At 41.1% G+C, this 17,766-nt stretch overlaps 1 protein-coding gene across 1 annotated transcript; it reads right to left on the bottom strand.

The window, feature by feature from the left end:
- Window positions 1-55: 55 nt before the first annotated feature.
- PDE12 (phosphodiesterase 12) lies at window positions 56-8,712 on the bottom strand. The gene is made up of 3 exons (XM_007425234.3): window positions 7,225-8,712; window positions 5,997-6,075; window positions 56-3,505 (listed from the first exon to the last, which is right to left on the bottom strand). Exons 1-3 carry the CDS (start codon window positions 8,524-8,526, stop codon window positions 3,063-3,065), a joined length of 1,824 nt encoding a protein of 607 aa, XP_007425296.1. The 5' UTR covers window positions 8,527-8,712; the 3' UTR covers window positions 56-3,062.
- Between the last annotated feature and the right edge of the window lie 9,054 nt (window positions 8,713-17,766).

The raw sequence follows: 17,766 nt of genomic DNA, 5'->3' as shown, positions 1-17,766 counted from the left end.
TGAATTTTCTCATTTCCTTTAATCTGTTGTAACTGGCACCACAAAAATATTGCATTTAAAACTGAATTTTTAATTTATTGAATTACTTTTTATCATTCAAATAATTCTCCAAACTTCTAACTTGACATAATACATACATTAGCTTCATATTAAGCCATAATATCTTCTCAGGCTCATTATACTTTTGACGAAGTATGGTATTTAAGAAATCAGCATACTGTGAGAACTGCCATCAGTACTTTGCAAACATGTTGAGTATGTAATAGTGGTATGCATTATCCACAGAATTCATATTTCCATCTACCTCTTCATCCTAGTCATTAATAAAAATGTGAAGGAATATTGGTCTCATGACTGAATGTTTTGGCACTCCACTTGATACCTTCTTCCAGTTTGACTTTTACTTTGACTGTAAATGTTGAGCTACCTGTGTATCCATTTAACAGTCATGCTATCCATTCCATACTTAAATAACCTGCTACCAGAATGCCATGTGATACTTTGTTAAATACTTTACTTCTACAACATTCCTACATCTACTCAGAAAATTCTTGGATCAAAAAATTAGATTAAGCCAGTAAGACCTTATGTTTTTAATAGATTTGAACAGATCAGCATTTTTTCTTTGGCTCATGTTGTCATTCCAACAGTAATCAAGCAGGAGCAATGAATATTCCCAGGCTACTCAAACAAGGAAAAACTAAGTCTGGTGCTTGAAGCTGAAAATAATAAAAAATAGCTTATGCTGCATTCCTTCCAGTTTGTACATCTGGGGCAAGGCTACCTGAATGCCCTCACAGGAAACAACCAAAGGGATTTAATTCTTTTTTAAGATACTGTTAAGTAAGGGATAAATCTGCATTTGCATCATGGCTTATGGCCCTCTAAAAGTTACTGAAATACAGCTTCTCGCTGCTCAGAATTGAGGTTATCAACATCTGGAACTCCTGGTCCCTAGGTTACCCACAGCTAAACAGATCCTCTATGCTGAATTCTCTTGGATTCTCACCACAAGAAGTGGTATAACAAGGCAGATTTTCTGAATTGGGATATAATTCATTCCAACTACATCCCATGGTTTTTCAAAGGATTTTTGGACTCAAACCATTGTGAATATGCAGCAGTTGTACCAAGACAAGTCTGAAAAGATGTGTTGTAGAAGTGGGATTTTGCTTATATACTTGAGTCAAATATAAACTAATCAGAATTTTAACTCTCATAAAAATTCTATGAGGCATGTTTGCCAATCAGAATGGAGCAAAAGTGAACTTTTAGATGATATTATGGATATAGTAAAGGTTCTGGAGCGAATAAAACCAGACATATCGCTGGAAGGCAAAATCACAAAATTCCACCTTACTTATTTCAGCCATGTCAAGTGATCAAACTCACTAGAAAAGGCAGTTATGCCTTTTAATGGTCAGCGGTAAAAGAAAACAAGGCTGCCAAAAAACATAGTGGCTAGACACCATCAAAGTCAACACCAACCAGAGCATAAAACAATTGAAAGCAGCTGTACAAGATTGGAAAATGTGGAGAGCAGCAGTCCATAGAATCACCAAGAATCAGACACGACTGAATGGATAGCTTCATCATCATCATGGATACACTGTAGCAATCTGGTTATACAAATAAATGATCCAGAAACTACCATAAATTAACAGTTGTCAGAAAAAAGGAGACATACTAGCTGTGTTCATATGGCATACTAAACCATGGTTAATGTGATATTCACTGAATTAATCTAGTTTAATGGTCCACACAAATCAACAGTCATAAAAGTAACCATAACTATGATTGCGTGACATTGTGCCATAAAGTAGCTAGCCATATAATAGTCTATTTTATTATACAAACTAGGGCAATGAAATGGAGTGAACATCCCCCATTATTAGCCACAGTCACATTATACGTTGGTAAAAGTAAGCCTAGCACTGCCTCATGATCTGGAACAGAGATGAAATAATTAAGCAATTAATCATTTTAGCTAGTTCATTTATTTATTTATTTGATTTATATGGCCGCCGATGTCAGATTTATAACTCTGGGTGGCTAACAATAAAGATTCATGATTCAACGGCTCAGGGGGCAGAACATGCTTAACCAGATTACCAGCGACACCTGTATGTTGATCAAATCTGGAAATTCAGACATCTCCAGTTAATAAAGGAGACATTTAGATTAACTGTTGAGTACCTTATCTTAACTTGCTCTTGTCAACCAGTCTGGGAGAGGATTAACTGGAGGTTGAATACCTTTTCTAGCCTCCATCAGAGATACAGTTGAGAGGCTTCTCAAAAATGGGGCTGCTGCAGCGAATTACCTCTTATTTTTTTTAATTATTTCCCTTTGCATAAAGTGAAATGTGGAAGAAGTGAAGTGGGAGGCAGTTGTCTTCCACCCAGTCCTTGTTGCTGAGACCCTGATCAAACCATTCTTTACAAAAAGATTCCAAAAAGTAGGAAGCAGTAGTCATTAACCTACCCTAAAGGTGGATAACTATCAGCCAAAATCACTACTCCCTAGCAAAATCAGTCTCTGCATTCAGAAAAAAATCACTATCCAAGCATACCATCATTTTATCATTACTTAAACCCAAATTATTTTGGTTTACAGGGATAAGACCTTTTCCCCCAGTATTGGGAACTGCCAGAATGTTTTTTGAATCTTTAATACAAACAGTCTTATAAAGACAAAATATATTTACTCAAATGGATATCCTGCAAAATGTCAGTAGCAACTGATTAACAAAGTATGGTACCTAACAATACCATTCCATTTATTCCAATTTTTATGTAATCTCAGTTTAAACAAAATATTCTTACTCCTTATTTTAAAAGTCATCTGAAAATGAAATAGGACAATTATAGAGTTTCAAAATGTATTGATTCTGTTCATTAACAGAAGAAAAATGTAGCACTGGTACATAAGAACACTGGTTATAAAAAGTATGACCACTTACAAAGAATTAAAAATGGGACATAATAACTGTGATCAAAGCAGCATTCCAACTGAATTTTTCCAACTGACATAGCACACATTATTTCAGAAAATAAATCAGATTATTTCCACTTTATATCACATATTAGTGCTATATGATCCGATGGGTGTGAAACACTTGGTAAGGCTTGATGGGTGGTTACCTCTTCATGACTTGGCAGTGGAATTACCTGTTCAACCTCCAAAGCGTTTGCATCAATGAAAATATAGTCTAAGCAACCATGAAAGCCTCCAACATAATTAGTGTAGGCTGGTTCTCCACAAGCACTTTTAAGTCTGAACTGGTGGGTTAGAGACATAGCACACCGTTGCTCTTTTCCTTCTGAATCCCAACTCTCATGATCTTCAGCGATGCTGCCGCTATTGACCAAAGTGTATGTTCCAGTTGATGGTGTGGCATTAAAATCCCCACAGAGTATGAGAGGTGTAGCAGGATACATGTCATTGATCACATGCTTAAGATGGGATAACGCTATTGCAACTTGGATTAGACGGATATTTTCACCTAAAGACAAAAGAAAAATCTGTTATGTTTAATCAATGCCTGTAAGGTTTCAAAGTATTTAATATCCAGTCTAAGATTTTTTTTAAAAAGGCAAAGCCCCAAGTTGAGCTTGACTCCCAACTGCAGTATGGAAATGGTTGGCTATTGCCTTCTGCTAGAACAGGGGTTTCAAATTTGTAGCTTTTGATGTCATTTTGTGCCTATACCACACTGTGTGGGAGAAGGCTCTTGCACGTTCTTTGGACAGCTAAGGTGACAAACAAGCAAGTTGCTGTTTTCCATGGGATATGTCACAGGTCCCTTTTGGGAGATGGTGACAGAACCTGACAGGGCCAAACAATTCCCTTTAGAAAGTGTTTAATTATAAAAGATACCCTGAATAGATTTCTCTATAATATAAAGAATTTTGATTTTTTAATGGTTTTGATAGTTTTTAATGTTTTTTAATGATTGTTGTAATGTTTTTGATTATTTTGTTGTATTGTTAGGTGTTTTTAGCTTTGTACACAGCTCAGAGTCACACACGTAAGATGGGTAGCTATGTAAATTTACCAAATAAATAAAAATATTTCATTCCCAGGAACTATTCTTTCATTCTGTTGTATCAGTCTCATTCTAATTCTACAATCCATCATCCTGCACTTTATTGTTCCAAATTCTAAAATCTTTTACTTTTATTTACACACACACACATGCACACTCTTAAACTCTGATCCTCTTCATGCTGAATCAAACCTGGATTCAATGCTTTCTAAATGTTTAGACTTCCCAGAGTCCTCCCCAACCCACAGTGCTGCACAGTCACTTGTGTGGTCTCTATCGACAGGATGCTGGGTGGAAGATGTGGGCTGTCTACTTCCCTGTTTGGGAAGGCTGCAGTTGCTGGAAGGCACTTGGCCTCTCCCCCCATGGTTGGGTGGTGTAACTGTCACTAGGGACAGCTTACCAGCACCCGCCCACTGGACTTTTCTGCTTTGCCACCATCTGCCACTGTGCTTCAGGGTTGTTGGGGCCAGTTGTACTGCTAATGATGCTCTTGGGGCCATTGCTGTTACTGCATCTGCTGGTCTGGCTGACATTTTACTATGCTTTCCCTCAGCAGCTAGCACTTGTCAGCTGCTTCCACTGCTACTGCTTCGCTGATTCTGCCAGTTCTGCAAATTCTGGTCGACAATTATTGTTACTCCTCTTGGCTCAGCTCCCATGCTCCCAGTTCTTTCTGTACAGTACTCTTTTCCTGTACTTCTCTTCAACTCTTTGCTATTTTTCTGTTTCTTCCAACTTCCTTCTTCAATGTTCCTCCTCTCTGACTCCTTCAGTTTTCCATAGTTCCCTCTCCCTTTCTTCACCACAATTTCCTGTTCAAATAAGTACAGACAGAGCCCTTAAAAGGTACTGGAAGAGGGAGCAGTGTGGGTGTCCCTTTGCTGTGCATCCCTCCTCTCATACATCAGAATATATTTAATAAATGTAGTCTGCTTAACAGTAATCTAAAATTGAGCTAAGTTTGCGGAATTATATATAGTTCTTAGGAGAGGATGATACACACCAAACTAAAGACAATTTTTTTTTCTCCCATAAAGAGAACTGCCAGGATCACTTTCCAGCACAGTTGCCTCTTGTGAGCAGATAAATTGTGCTGTTTCAGATGACTAGGCACAAGGGTTATATGTTGTGATTCAATACTTACCGAACTAAAGATTCATGTTCTAGTAAATGAAAAATACTGCCAGGCTAAGTGGTGAAAATGAAATAATGAAAAAATAGCTGTTTTGCAATAATATGTTTAATTTAATAAACTTATGAACAATATGAAAATTTCATTTGCACTCATTAGAGACCTTTTTTTATTAATGTATGAGAACACTTCAGTGTTGTGGCCCTTAGGTTAAAAGTCCTCATGCATTCTTGTGACAATTTGAGTTTGAGACCCCATTCTGGGATGGTTCTTTGACTTTCTAGTCTACCTGAAATTTCCTGGTGGTCTCCTTCCCAATTATTAATCTGGTCTGACTGTGTTTAGCTTTTTCAAGTTCAGCCAATGTCAGGCAAGTGCTGCTACCTGCTTGAAGTTACGACATTAAACATTCCTTCAATTAACCTGGGAGTTTATTCTCTGCTACTGCAATGCACATCCCAAAGGAATCAAGTAATCAAGCAGTGACTTCATTTCAAAACACTTTATTCTATGGAAATTTAAGTAGCTCCAATTAACAATAATTCTGCTTTACACAGTCACAAGACAAGAACAATGTATATTTCTTCCTTGGAAACCACTGATGTTGTTGCTTTAGCTTAGTAAGAATGTTTCTACATTGGAAAGGTCCTCACACTAGGCAAGGACCTCACCTCAGTTGTTACCTCCCTGTGACAAACAACTGCACTACACAGACTTCTATACTGCAGTTTACTGATTTTCTACTTAAATTCAACCCCAGACTCCAAAAAACAAGACAATAACCTGCTTAGCAAATATTGGTAACAAAATTACCTTTTGGGTGCCAGAACAGGTGAGTGTTGGCAACACAAATCTTTCTTGAAGAATCATTTCGAGACTGAAGGACAGAAACCTATAAAAAAATATTCATGAATTCTGATACCGCACAATACTGCTTAGTGTTTAAGTTAGGGAAAGGATAAAGAGCATGGCTTCTGGAATTCCTTCCACCTCTCAAAAAAAATCGTTCTGCTGTAGGACACAAGTCTGGCAATGAAGGGGGGGGGGGAGTCTTACATACTCCACCTTGAGTCTGCCCAAATGGCAGCCAAATAAATAGAGAAGTCTGCAACATTTCAAGTGGCTGCCCACCTTTTTCTCCCATAGAGATGTATTGGGAGATTTTTTTCTCCATAGACCTGGTTGGATCCAACTCATTTCAAACTCAAATCTTGTTGTTGGCTCCTCCCCCCCCCCCCCCCAAGTTTGGCCCAATTCTATTGTACTTTCAAAGAACTGTCCTGCTGATGGACAAAATCCAGGCTTCTTTACATAATTTGTTTCCAACATTTGGTTGGGTTGGAAAGAACATGATCCCTGAAGACATGCAGCACATGGCTTCTGCAGTTGCTTCCAACCCTTACTACAGCATCTTCCTCCCCCATCACATGACCATGAAGGAGGCAGGTTTAAGAATGGAGCAGAGAGCAGCATTCCAAGCCACTGTCCATTGCCTCTCTGGAAAAGGTACATCAGATGAATGCTTTCTGGATCTGTTTTTCTCTGCACTCCCCAGTCAGATCTAGCCCATTTCTACATTCAGTATAACTTTTTCCAACTTCTCTCCCATTTTCTTCTGTATTCAGAGAGTCATACTGCTGACAAAGTCTGGAATCTCTTTACATAATTTCTTTCCAACATTCAAAGAACACAGAGTAAAAAGGGAGTAACTATTTTATATCTGAAGGGCTGGCTATTGTGCTCCACCTATACAGAATTTCAAGTATGTTCTATTGTCAATTTGTGAGAACTTTATCCTACTCTTCCTTTTCCCTGAAACGATTTCAAGTTATGTCCTTTAAACAAAGAACAGGGTATAAACTACACTAAGTAAAAATTGCCTCAAGATACCAAGGGATGGTGAGAGTTCGGGGAGTTGATAGAGTTCCGGCTTTGAATTTCTCAATGAAAGTCCCCCTTCAACTTAACTGGCCACCCACTTCCCTCCCTTCCTCTGGTCATCCCACTATTCCCCTTAGACAGGTGGACTAATAAGGCATACCTGTAGAGCTGATGCTCGCTTAAGCAGGCTTTCCTCAAACTGCGGGCAGGTAGCCACCTTGTCCCGCAGTTCTCTGTGCAAGGGATCTTCAAGCAGAGCCTGATTGAAGGCAATGTCATGCTGACCAAGGAGACTGAATTTGTCCCGTCGGTAGAAAGTGGCGAGGCCCTCGTGCTGCTTCTCTTTGATCCTGAACAGCCCCTCCAGGCCGAAGGCATCAAGCGCAGGCCCCAGGCTGTCCACGAAGACCGACTTGTCCACCTCCTGCAGGCAAATGATGTCGGCGCTGTAGCCGGCCAGTTCTTTTTTGAGCAGGTTTTGCCGGTAGTCGAGCTCCAGCGAGTAGGGAGCACAATACGGATAGAGCACGGTCCGCGAAAGCTCGGTCCGGGCGTAGATGTCGGCCAGGATGTTGTAGGTAACCATGCGGATCAGTCCCGGCCCCGTGACTTTCTTGGTGTAGAGATGCCGCGCCTCGAAAGTGCAGGCGCCCGGGCCGGCCTCCACGGGGCCTATACTTTCCACCTCGCGGGGCAGCCCGAAGCGCCGCTCGCTGTTGCCCGGGATGCAGACGAGCTTCAGGCGGCGCCCGATATGCGCGTTGGTCGGCGTGAAGACGCGCTCGGAGCCGGCCGGGGCTTCCGCCCAGCCGTCGCTTGCGGCGGCCGCTGCCGCCCCGGCCGAGTCGATCTTCTGCTCCTGATACCAACGGAAGAGGCAGTCTTGGGGAGAGCCGAACTCGACCTGCAGCTTGGGGCACACGGGGAAGCCGGCCATGAGCGAGCGCGGAAGCTGCACTTCGGTCAGAGTGGGTGGGTTGCGCTCCACGCGGTAGCGGGTCTCGCCGATTTGCAGCACCGTCCCGTCCTGCCAGGCCTCCTCGTTGGGCACGTCTTCGGCCACGGCTTCCCCGTCCTGGGAGAAGAGGCGAACGGCGACGAGCTGCGAAAGCGGCAGCGGCGGCGTCCCGGGGTCTGCCTCGGTCTGCGCCTTCTTGCTCTTCTTGGCCTTCTTGGCGTGGCCTTTGCTGACGTTGTTGGCGATGCGAGCCAGCGCCTGGCCGAGAGGCTCCGCTTGGTCCCGCTGCAGATGCCGCGTCTTACCGTCTTGCAGCACGAGGGAAACGCTGAGCTTAGGCTCCGCCGGGACGCAACGCACCACAGCCCGCTCCATGGCGGGCAACGTGGCGGTGAAGGTGGGGAACCACCAGCTCAGCCGCTGTTTGGCTCGGCGCCTCAACCCGGGAAGGGCCTTCAGAGTGCCCAGCAGACGCCGCAGGAGCCCGTGGCTGACACCATTCATTTGCTCGTCTCCTCGGCCGCCCCGCAGCACAGAACCGCTTCGGCCGCCCTGCCCCGCTCCGCCCGGGCCAATGAGAAAACCCGCAGCGAGGGAGGGAGGGAGAGAGGGAGGATGAACCGGGAAAGGAAACGAGCGCTTGCCCGGAAATGGCGCCCGCCCCTAAGGGCTGATTAGAACTAGGTAGAAAGAACCCGGAAGATGGCGAGGGTCAAGAGTCTCTTTAGACGTATCCATGAGCGTACGAAGCACTCCTGACCGGAAGTGGTCTTTCCCGGTCGGCGGCTTGCCGTTTGTTAGTGAATGAGGGCTGCGGGTTGTTCTTTCTCTATCCCAGAACTGGATGGATTTCGGGCACTTGAGAATTTGGCGTTTTAGTAGAGCCTAGAGATCTATTGCTTAGGGCCAGTTGCAAAAAGAATGGATAGCCAAAGTTAGATGCAAAACTTCGCAGTATCGACTGGAGCTTGGAAGCAACACACTGACGTCTACTACTGTACTGTTATCTACTTATGCAGTAAAATCTAAATCTAAGTTATTGTATGTCAGGAGTTCTAAAGCACTAATACTGTACAAAGAGGCATGGAATGTTAAACGGTGGCAAGTCAAAAACGTTTTGACAATTTCCTGCAAATCATCTAGTGGATTCTAATTTCTATTTTGCCCATAAACTTCCTTCCCCTTCAACAAACTTACTAGTTTTCTAGTTCTGTGGACTTACAGTATTGAGCATATCCACATTGGACTACATCTGAGGCTCACTGCTACTGTATGCTACAAAATAATAATTATGCATGTTTTATTTCTATGTTGCCTTTTGACTAAAAAGACACACTCCCCCACCCCAAGATGTTTCTTGCTGCCTATTTGAAAAAGAAGGCAGAATTGTACAGTTTGAGTTGTACAGGAGAGCACTCTTTACCACATGGCCAAAGAACAAGCTTCTGCAAGCAGAGGTGCCCTCAAAAGGAAAGATTTCTAACAATACAGGCAATCCCTTAACTAGTCAGGCTCTAAAATCATTAAAATATTAAATATTCCCAAATAATTTCAGTTTTTAAGGACACTGGGAAAAACTGCTCCTACAGTACGTTTTGGATGTGATGGAATGGAATTATGAAGGCCAGACTCAGGGAGGAAAACATTTTCTTTCATCTCCTGAGGAGCGAGGGAGAGATAAGAGGATGAGGCTGGCACCTCCCTGAGGAATTCATAGTGTTGTGACTGGCATTACTTGGGAGCTGGAGTTTCAGTCTGGGAAGATTCTTGCTAGAGGTTGTAGCTAATAAACATTGCTGGACTGAATTTACATGGTCTCCTGGAGTTCCTTGGGCTAGGCCTGACATTGGAGCAGGATTTGGTAGAAAATTAAGGGCAAAGAAACTGAAGAGGGACTACTATTTTTTTAATTATTTGGGTAAAAGTACAAATTATTAAATTTATTTATTTGGCAGTATTTAGATACTACTGCAAAGAAATTAATTCTAGTAATAGTTTTAAATTAGCTTGACTCCTAGTAACTTTATAGACCTGCCCATGTAAGTTTTTTTGGTGCTGCAATCTTCTGAGACATGTCTGTATGCATATGTAAACTAGATGCACATTTTATACAAATGTGCACATTCCTTTAACCTTTAAAAAAAAATTATAATGTGTTTGGTCTTATTTGTAATATATTGTTTAACTAACAGGTAAGTATTACTCACATAAAGATAAGCTTTCAGAGACAAGTTACTTCTCAGAGTACATTATGCTTACTCTGCACAGGAAGGATATCTGAGATGTCAATTTGTTGTCAGTGTTCAGGCCTTGAAGATGTACTCTATAAGCATGGTAGACAAACCTTTGACTCAAAGGGTATAAGAGGCACTGAATGATATTTGTCAGATATAATGGAACAGAGCAACTGTGGTAAGCCAGTTGACCACTTACTCAGTCTGTATTCTGCCAAGAGTCAGATTCATCCACTAGTTATATTTACTATGCCCAGCTTTCACGTCTGGAACAAGTTCACTTCTGAATATCAATCAATAAAGACCAACTATGGAAAAAAGCTATTGTCTTTCTATTCAGCTTCTGAGGTTTCTAGAGTCATCTGCTCATTGTGGGAAATATAATAGTGGAGTAGACACATCTTTGGTCTGTGCCAATAGAGCTGTTATGTTCAGTCACAGGCATTTCACAAATCAATTCATATGTAAACAAAGATGCCAATGTAATTAGTTGAGATTCACATCAGATAAATTTAAATTTCAAAAATAAAGATCAGGTAGTTTCTATCCCAATTAGTTTTGTTTCATTTGTTTTAATATTTGTATCTAACCTTTCTATACTTGGGTTGTGAAGGACAGTACAAGTAAGGGAATGTATAATAAAGCAAAAGAAGGTAAAACACAAATAAAAACAACTCAATAGCAGTTTATGAACAGCTATCCTAGGAAACAGATCCAAAAACATATCACACTAAAAATGCTTGCTGTGATAAAGTAGTTTTATCTGCATGCTTACAGAGAGCAAAGAAACTCTTAAGTAATTCTTGGAATTGATAATTTAGGTGCCATGATAAAAAAAAATGTACTGGAAGGCTTGAGCGAGGAAGATACTGGAATGGAGGATCAAGGTTATCAGGAGGGAGGGGGAACATTCCAGAGTAAGTGCTTTCTCAGTCCACAGCAAGACCGAGAAGAGAAAGAGGATGAGGCTGGGCCCTCCCTAAGTCTCACAGGGTATATCCACTAGTTGCTTTGGCATAGGGTGAGTCTGGCGAGATTCTGTCTATTAGGTGCAAGCTGATAAAGAAATTGTACTGGACTGGATTGCCTCATTGTTGTTCTTGGGCTGAACCCGACATTTTCATTTATTCCTTCAAGCTACATTTCTGGCGGCAATATAAATTGTTACATTCACCTTGAGCCCTGGTTTAATCATGATGTAATAAAATTCAGAGTCCTTGGGTTCTCTGAGCTTGGTTGTTTTCTTGCAAATGTTTTGTTACCCAGCTAGGTGACATCTTCAGTGATAGAATGGAGTGGAGTTTGCTCTCTGTTTATATACTGTGGCTTGCCCTGCCTGTCTTGGTGGTTGTTTTGTTTTTTTCTGGTAGTTCCTTGATTAGGGTATTGTTTACTGTTTACTGCTTGATTGTATATCTGGTGATGACCTTGGTGTTAATCTCTGTTTATCTGGATGATGATTGCTGGTGAGGAGATGTTCTGTTCTTTTGTTTCCTTTTTACTGTCTCTTTTGAATAGTGTGTAGATGCCGTTTCTCTCTATGTGCCTGATGGTTACCTTGTCTGAATACCAAACTTACAGGAATTTCCTCGCATTTTTGGATTTGGCTTGGTCTAAGATGCTGACAGTTTCCAACTATGGTTATGTCTATCCATGTGTTGTGAGATTAAGGAGTTTTCATCATGTCTTCTGACTGCTAGTTAGTGTTCATGGATGTGCTCTGCTAGCCTTCTGCCTCTCTGTCCTACATAGTGGTTGTTACAATCCTTACACTGTATGTTGTAGATGACTCCTGTTCTTTCTTCTTGGGCTACTTGGTCTTTTGGTTTGCTTAAGATGTTTTGGAGGGCTTTAGTTGGTTTGTGTGTTATGGAGATGCCATGTGGTTGTAATAGTCTGTTGGTAGTTTCTGAGATGTTTCTGATGTATGAAAGTGTTATCCTTTTCATAGCTTGTGCTGGTTGTGTTGTAGTAGGTTGAGTGGTCAGGCACTTTTTGAGAAAGTTGCGTGGATATCCATTTTGTTGGAAGATGTATAGGTGTTCTGTTTCCTTTTTCTGCTGTTCTGGGTTGCTGCAGTGGATTTGTGCTTGTTTGAATAATGTTCTTATGCAGCTCCTCTTGTGGGAGGTTGGGTTGTTACTTTGGTAATGGAGTACTTGGTTAGTGTGGGTTGTTTTCCAATAGACTTGGGTTTCTAATTTGCTGTTGTTTCCTCTGCTGATGAGGTATCCAGGAAGGGTAGTGTGTTATTACCTTCTTCCTCTCTGGTGAATTTTATTCCTTTGAAGATGTTGTTGATAGTTTCATGTGTCTTCTCTAGTTGTTCCTTTTTTATTATAAAAAAGGTGTCATCTACATGCTGGATCCATACTTTTGGCTGTATGTGTGGAAGTGCCATAGTTTCTAGGCATTTCATTACAATCTCTGCTATGAGCCTGCAAGTGGTGATCCCATGGGTATGCCTCTGATTTGTTGGTATATTTGTCAATCAAACTGAAAATAGGTAGTGAGACAGAGGTTGATGAGGTCCTTGATTCTGGGTATTTTGATCTTGGTGTATTTGGTTAGGTCAGATGTGTTGTGTGGTACTGCTGATATGGATTCTTTCACTAGTTCTGGGTTTATGGATGTAAAGAGTGCTATGACATTTGATGCCTCACTACCTATTTTTAGTTTGATTGACAAATATACCAACAAATCAGAGGCACACCCATGGGATCACCACTTGCAGGCTCATAGCAGAGATTGTAATGAAATGCCGAGAAACTATAGCACTTCCACAGAGACCATAATTTCATTTTCATCTATGTGTACATCTTTGATTTTCTGGAGGCATTGTAGTGAGGAGTTGATAGAATATTCGCTCCTCTCTGTGAGATGTCCAAGCTTTTTTGTCAGTTCTTTCGCTATGTTGTATAGCGTCCCTGGTAAAGATACAGTTGGTCAGAGAGGTATGTTGGGCTTGTGTATTTTTGGTCCATAAAAATGTGGGAGGATGGGTCCACCGCTTTTCATCCACCACTGTTCTTTTTTTGTGATCTAGCCTTTCTTGGTTAGGTCATTAAGGGTTCTCTTGATTAGGTTGTCTAGTCTCTATATTGGGTTGGTCTTAACTGGGATATAGGTTTCTTTGTCCTCTAATAACGTTTTGGCTTTTTGCAAGTATTGTGATTTATCCATAATAACTGTGGTTTGGCCTTTGTCTGCTGGGAGGATGATGGTTTGGTCCTTCCTTAGGCTTTTGGGGGCTGCTCTGTTCTCTGCTTTCAGTTGGTGCTGATACTGTGTTCTTCTGATCTGTGGTATGATTGTCTGCCTTATGTTTTCTTGGGTCTCTGTGTTAAGTCCTGTAATTTTAAATGCTGCTTCTAAGGCTGCACAGGATTCTAGCTGATTAGCATTGTCCATGTTATAGTTGAGGCTCTCTTCTATTCATGATAGAAGACCGGGTTCCTATATTATAATATGCTGGCTGTATGCACAATATAGCTTAACCATGTTTACTCAACCCAATTTGGGGGGTTTGCACAATATTCTGAAGTGTAAATGGTTAGAATTACAAAACATACTATTTTGTGATTTAGTATGTTAAATGAACATAGCTAGTAAGACTTAAACCAAAAGGTACAAACCGCAGTATTTGGCTTCACACAACACACTAAGCAAAAGTCAATCAAACCACATTATTGCCTAGCATATTTTTGTGAATGTAGTTAATGAGAAGAATCTCAGAAAGCTACCAGTGAGTCTGAGCAGATTCTAATGGCAGAAGATGATACACAGATTCCAGCCATTCATTACAAAAATGCTGTTTCAGAGCTTGTTTTTATGCTTAACATCCAGCATTGGTGTCAACATGGCAATTTACTGAAGTACCTCTGATAGGTTTTTGAGGCGTTTTGAGGATATTATTGGGAAGCCTTAGTAGTAGTGGGGCCTCTTGAACTCCTAAATTTTGAAGCTTGGAACATGTCATAAAACACAAGGTTGCAAAACTCACCATAATTATTGAGGCATCAAAAGTGCCCTCCTTCAAGGACATGTATTCATCCTCAGTGTGAGTTACCTCACAATCTTTCTTTCAGCAGGGTTCTTTGCTTTGTATAGTAATCAGTCTGAATAAACTAACTCCACTGATTCTGTATCCAAATTTGAGTACTAGATTCTTGTTCCACTCTTCTTGAAGCTATTACCATGGAACACCAAGAAAACTCTTTGTACAGATATATTACTTTGATGAATCCTTGCTTAGATCACATTGTATCCATTCAGCAAATTAAATAAGGATTCTAACAGTACCTCTTTATAGGACAAGTCTTATACAGTAAATTAAAATTTAACTTTTCATATTTGTATATGTTGGAACTGAGAGTGAGGTGGAAAAGTACAGTCTGAATTTTCTCATCCCCTTGAATCCCCAAGAACAACCAGGCAATATAAACTATTCCCAGGCAATATAAATAATATGAGGCTAAATGAACCAGATGTTTGGGTCTGGAGTATGGCAGTGTCCTACCCTTAACTTTATATTCTAGTTTTTCTCCAGGACCTCAACACTGCTTACAGAGGGAGCCTCCTTTCATTTTATCTCCGTAACAACCACACAGTCAGTTGAGACTGACGCTCAGAAAGTCATTCAGTGAGTTTCAATGACTGAGGGTAGTTGAATTTGAATCTCCCTAGTCTTAGTACCTGAACCACCATAGTACACTGGCTCTTACATATTATTAGTGCATAGATTCCATCTGAAAAGCACTATTTTATCTGTTCAAAAATGAAAAAAGAAACCTGAATCATCTCGTTAGGCATCCATATTTTTAACGATAAAATTAACATTTCCATGTTAGTCAAAATGTTTGTGGGGTTCCTGTTTAGAGCTCAACTCCTAACATAAGTGGTAGCAAAGTGTCTCTGAGCAAGGTTAGGACGCCTTTTCCTCCCGGTGTTCGTCTTTTCAGATGCTGCGGCCATCTTCCTCAGGGATTCAAAGGTAAAGAGACACCTTTGGGACCGTGCCGGTGGCGCGCCCCTTCTGGAGAACCAAAGCAAAGTCCAAGCAGCAGAGCGCTTCCACCTCCCCTTTTAGCAAACGAACCCCCTTCCTCCTACCAAGCCTCGGGCATCGCGAGCCCTCCTCGCGCGGCGGGTGAATTTAAATCGGGGGGCGGGCCGTCGGCAAAACAGCCAGGGCGGGGCCCTGCCTCCGTGCCCATAGCAACCAACGCTTTGTTGACACTCCAGGTGCCGGAGCCCGTGGAGCTGGACACCGGGTCTTCTTGCCGTCGTCAGTCCCCTTTTCTCCGCCAAGCGCAGCCGATCCCACCCTGCTTGGAGCACCCATACTGAGAGACGTGAGGGGCCCAGAAGGTGAGACAGTGCCCCCCAAACGTGGCTGCAGACCGAGGGAGAGCGAGATATCTTTCAGACAAGGACGGGGTGTTTTATGACTCCAGGATCTCAGCTAGCATTCATCTTGCTCCCTGCCTGAAGACTTACTGTATTCTCCCGGGATAGGGAAGCACGGCAGCAGTTGCTGCAAATCAAACCGCCTGCTGTTCCTTCAAAACCAACCCACCGTTGAACTGGCAGCAACCCTTCCCTCCCACATAGATGCTGCTATTCTCGGGGAGGCTCTTGAAAATTAACTGAACTTACCTAGACTCGCTTTGCAACCTTGCAGGGATGGAAGTAAAGACCCACTCAAAGTTGCAACTGCATTGCTTTGTGAGCTCATGTGGATTCTTCCTTCCTCATTTCCTTTCTCTGGAATGAGAAGCCTCCCAGAGCCTGTATGCCACCGTGGCGGGCTATAAATGTGATAAATAAATAGATTGTATATCTCAGTGTTTCTTAAACTTTTTCCTTTCAGGACTCCTTCCTACTTTTAAAAATTATGGAGGACCCCCCAAAAGCTTTTGTTTGTATGGGTTATTGATATTTACCATATTAAAAATTAAAATTGATGCATTCCCTGCCACTACTGCTTCTCACAATTGTTTGAGGGGATTTTAATATTGAATTATTTTTCAACATAGGCTGGCAAATCATTTTGATTTCACGGACCCTTGAGATGGTCTTGAGGGACCTCCAGGGGTCCTCCGACCACATTTTGAGAAATACTGGTATATCTCAGTTGCTTTATATGAGACAAGCTGGAAATGAAAGCAAAAGTCCTCTTTTATTGTTGTCATTGGTATTCAGTACCATACTGACTAAGTATCAGGATTATCTATATTGCTATTATTGTTATTATTAGTATTACTAATTGTTAGGTTATTTTCTTATACATTTCTCTAATACCCTCCTTACAAAGGTTTTGAAATGGATTAGCCAGCTCTCACTTAATACTGCAGATAGATAGATAGATAGATAGATAGATAGATAGATAGATAGATAGATAGATAGATAGATAGATATCTGCAGTATTATGTGAGAACTGGGCCAATCCATTTCAAAAACTTTGTGAGGAGGGTATTAGAGAAACACACACACACAAGAGTATATATATGCATATCAGCAAGCTGCACAAAGTACAGGAAAAATTCTTCCTCCACCCAAACCAAAGGGAAGAACAATCCATAATCTAGTTCCTCTTTAATAGATTCCTGATTTGTTTTCATATGTTTTACCCCAGCTGGCAAAGATGAACCAGCAAAACAATCCAGCTATTTGGTGTGGGCATAGAACATCAATTGATTAAGTTTCTTACAAAGCAAAGGTCCTTATGTATGTGTTACAACTGATTTTACAACATAAGAAATCCTTACTCCTGTTGTGTGGGAGGAACAGGGAGGCATGGAATTTGTCTATGGTATTCCAAATATGGCTGAACCATAGTTTTGTGTAACAGCATAATAATATTTTTATTTTCTGTCCCTTTCCTAATCTCTCTAACATGGGATTCACATTTTTCAGGTTTGCACCACATTCAGTTGGCATTTTCAATGATCTGTCCCTTTCAGTCTTAAGAATTTTTTCACACATGGTGATTGTAAGAACCATAGCCTGTATACTTTCAATTTACTAAAGGAGCCATTGAAAACCTAGTGTGTTTGTCCTGTGTAACTCTGCTCTAGGTTCTGTTTCTTGATCCATATCAAGAGTGTGAGGAATATTAGGAACTCCTTTTTACACATACATGTACACCTTCATGGAAAAATAATCACAAGTTCTTGCTTAAAGTTAGGGTCATATTCAGGAATCACAAAGCACTTAATTAAACCAGTGATCCTGAAAGTTATTAGCTTCCATTTATTTACTGGAATTTTGAAAGAGAACTCTATTAGTCAAGTGAAAATGCATATAAAGTTAACCCTGCACTTAAAATCAACATAGAACTACTTCATATGATATATTAAGTTTTGACTTCCAGCCATCTGATTGCATAATCAGTAAATTAACACCTTTAGCTACATTAAAATAATAGATTTTCCATTAGAAAAAAATCATGCTGCCATAATCTGATCTTTATGGAAGTGTAGTTTAATAATCTGATCATTTTTCTCTC

This window comes from Python bivittatus, unplaced genomic scaffold (assembly GCF_059951505.1).
Source record: "Python bivittatus isolate LINGU-HERP-01145 unplaced genomic scaffold, Pbiv_v1 ctg000080_np1212, whole genome shotgun sequence".
In the NCBI taxonomy this organism is placed as follows: domain Eukaryota; kingdom Metazoa; phylum Chordata; class Lepidosauria; order Squamata; family Pythonidae; genus Python; species Python bivittatus.
This window is presented reverse-complemented; position numbering and strand designations above follow the sequence as displayed.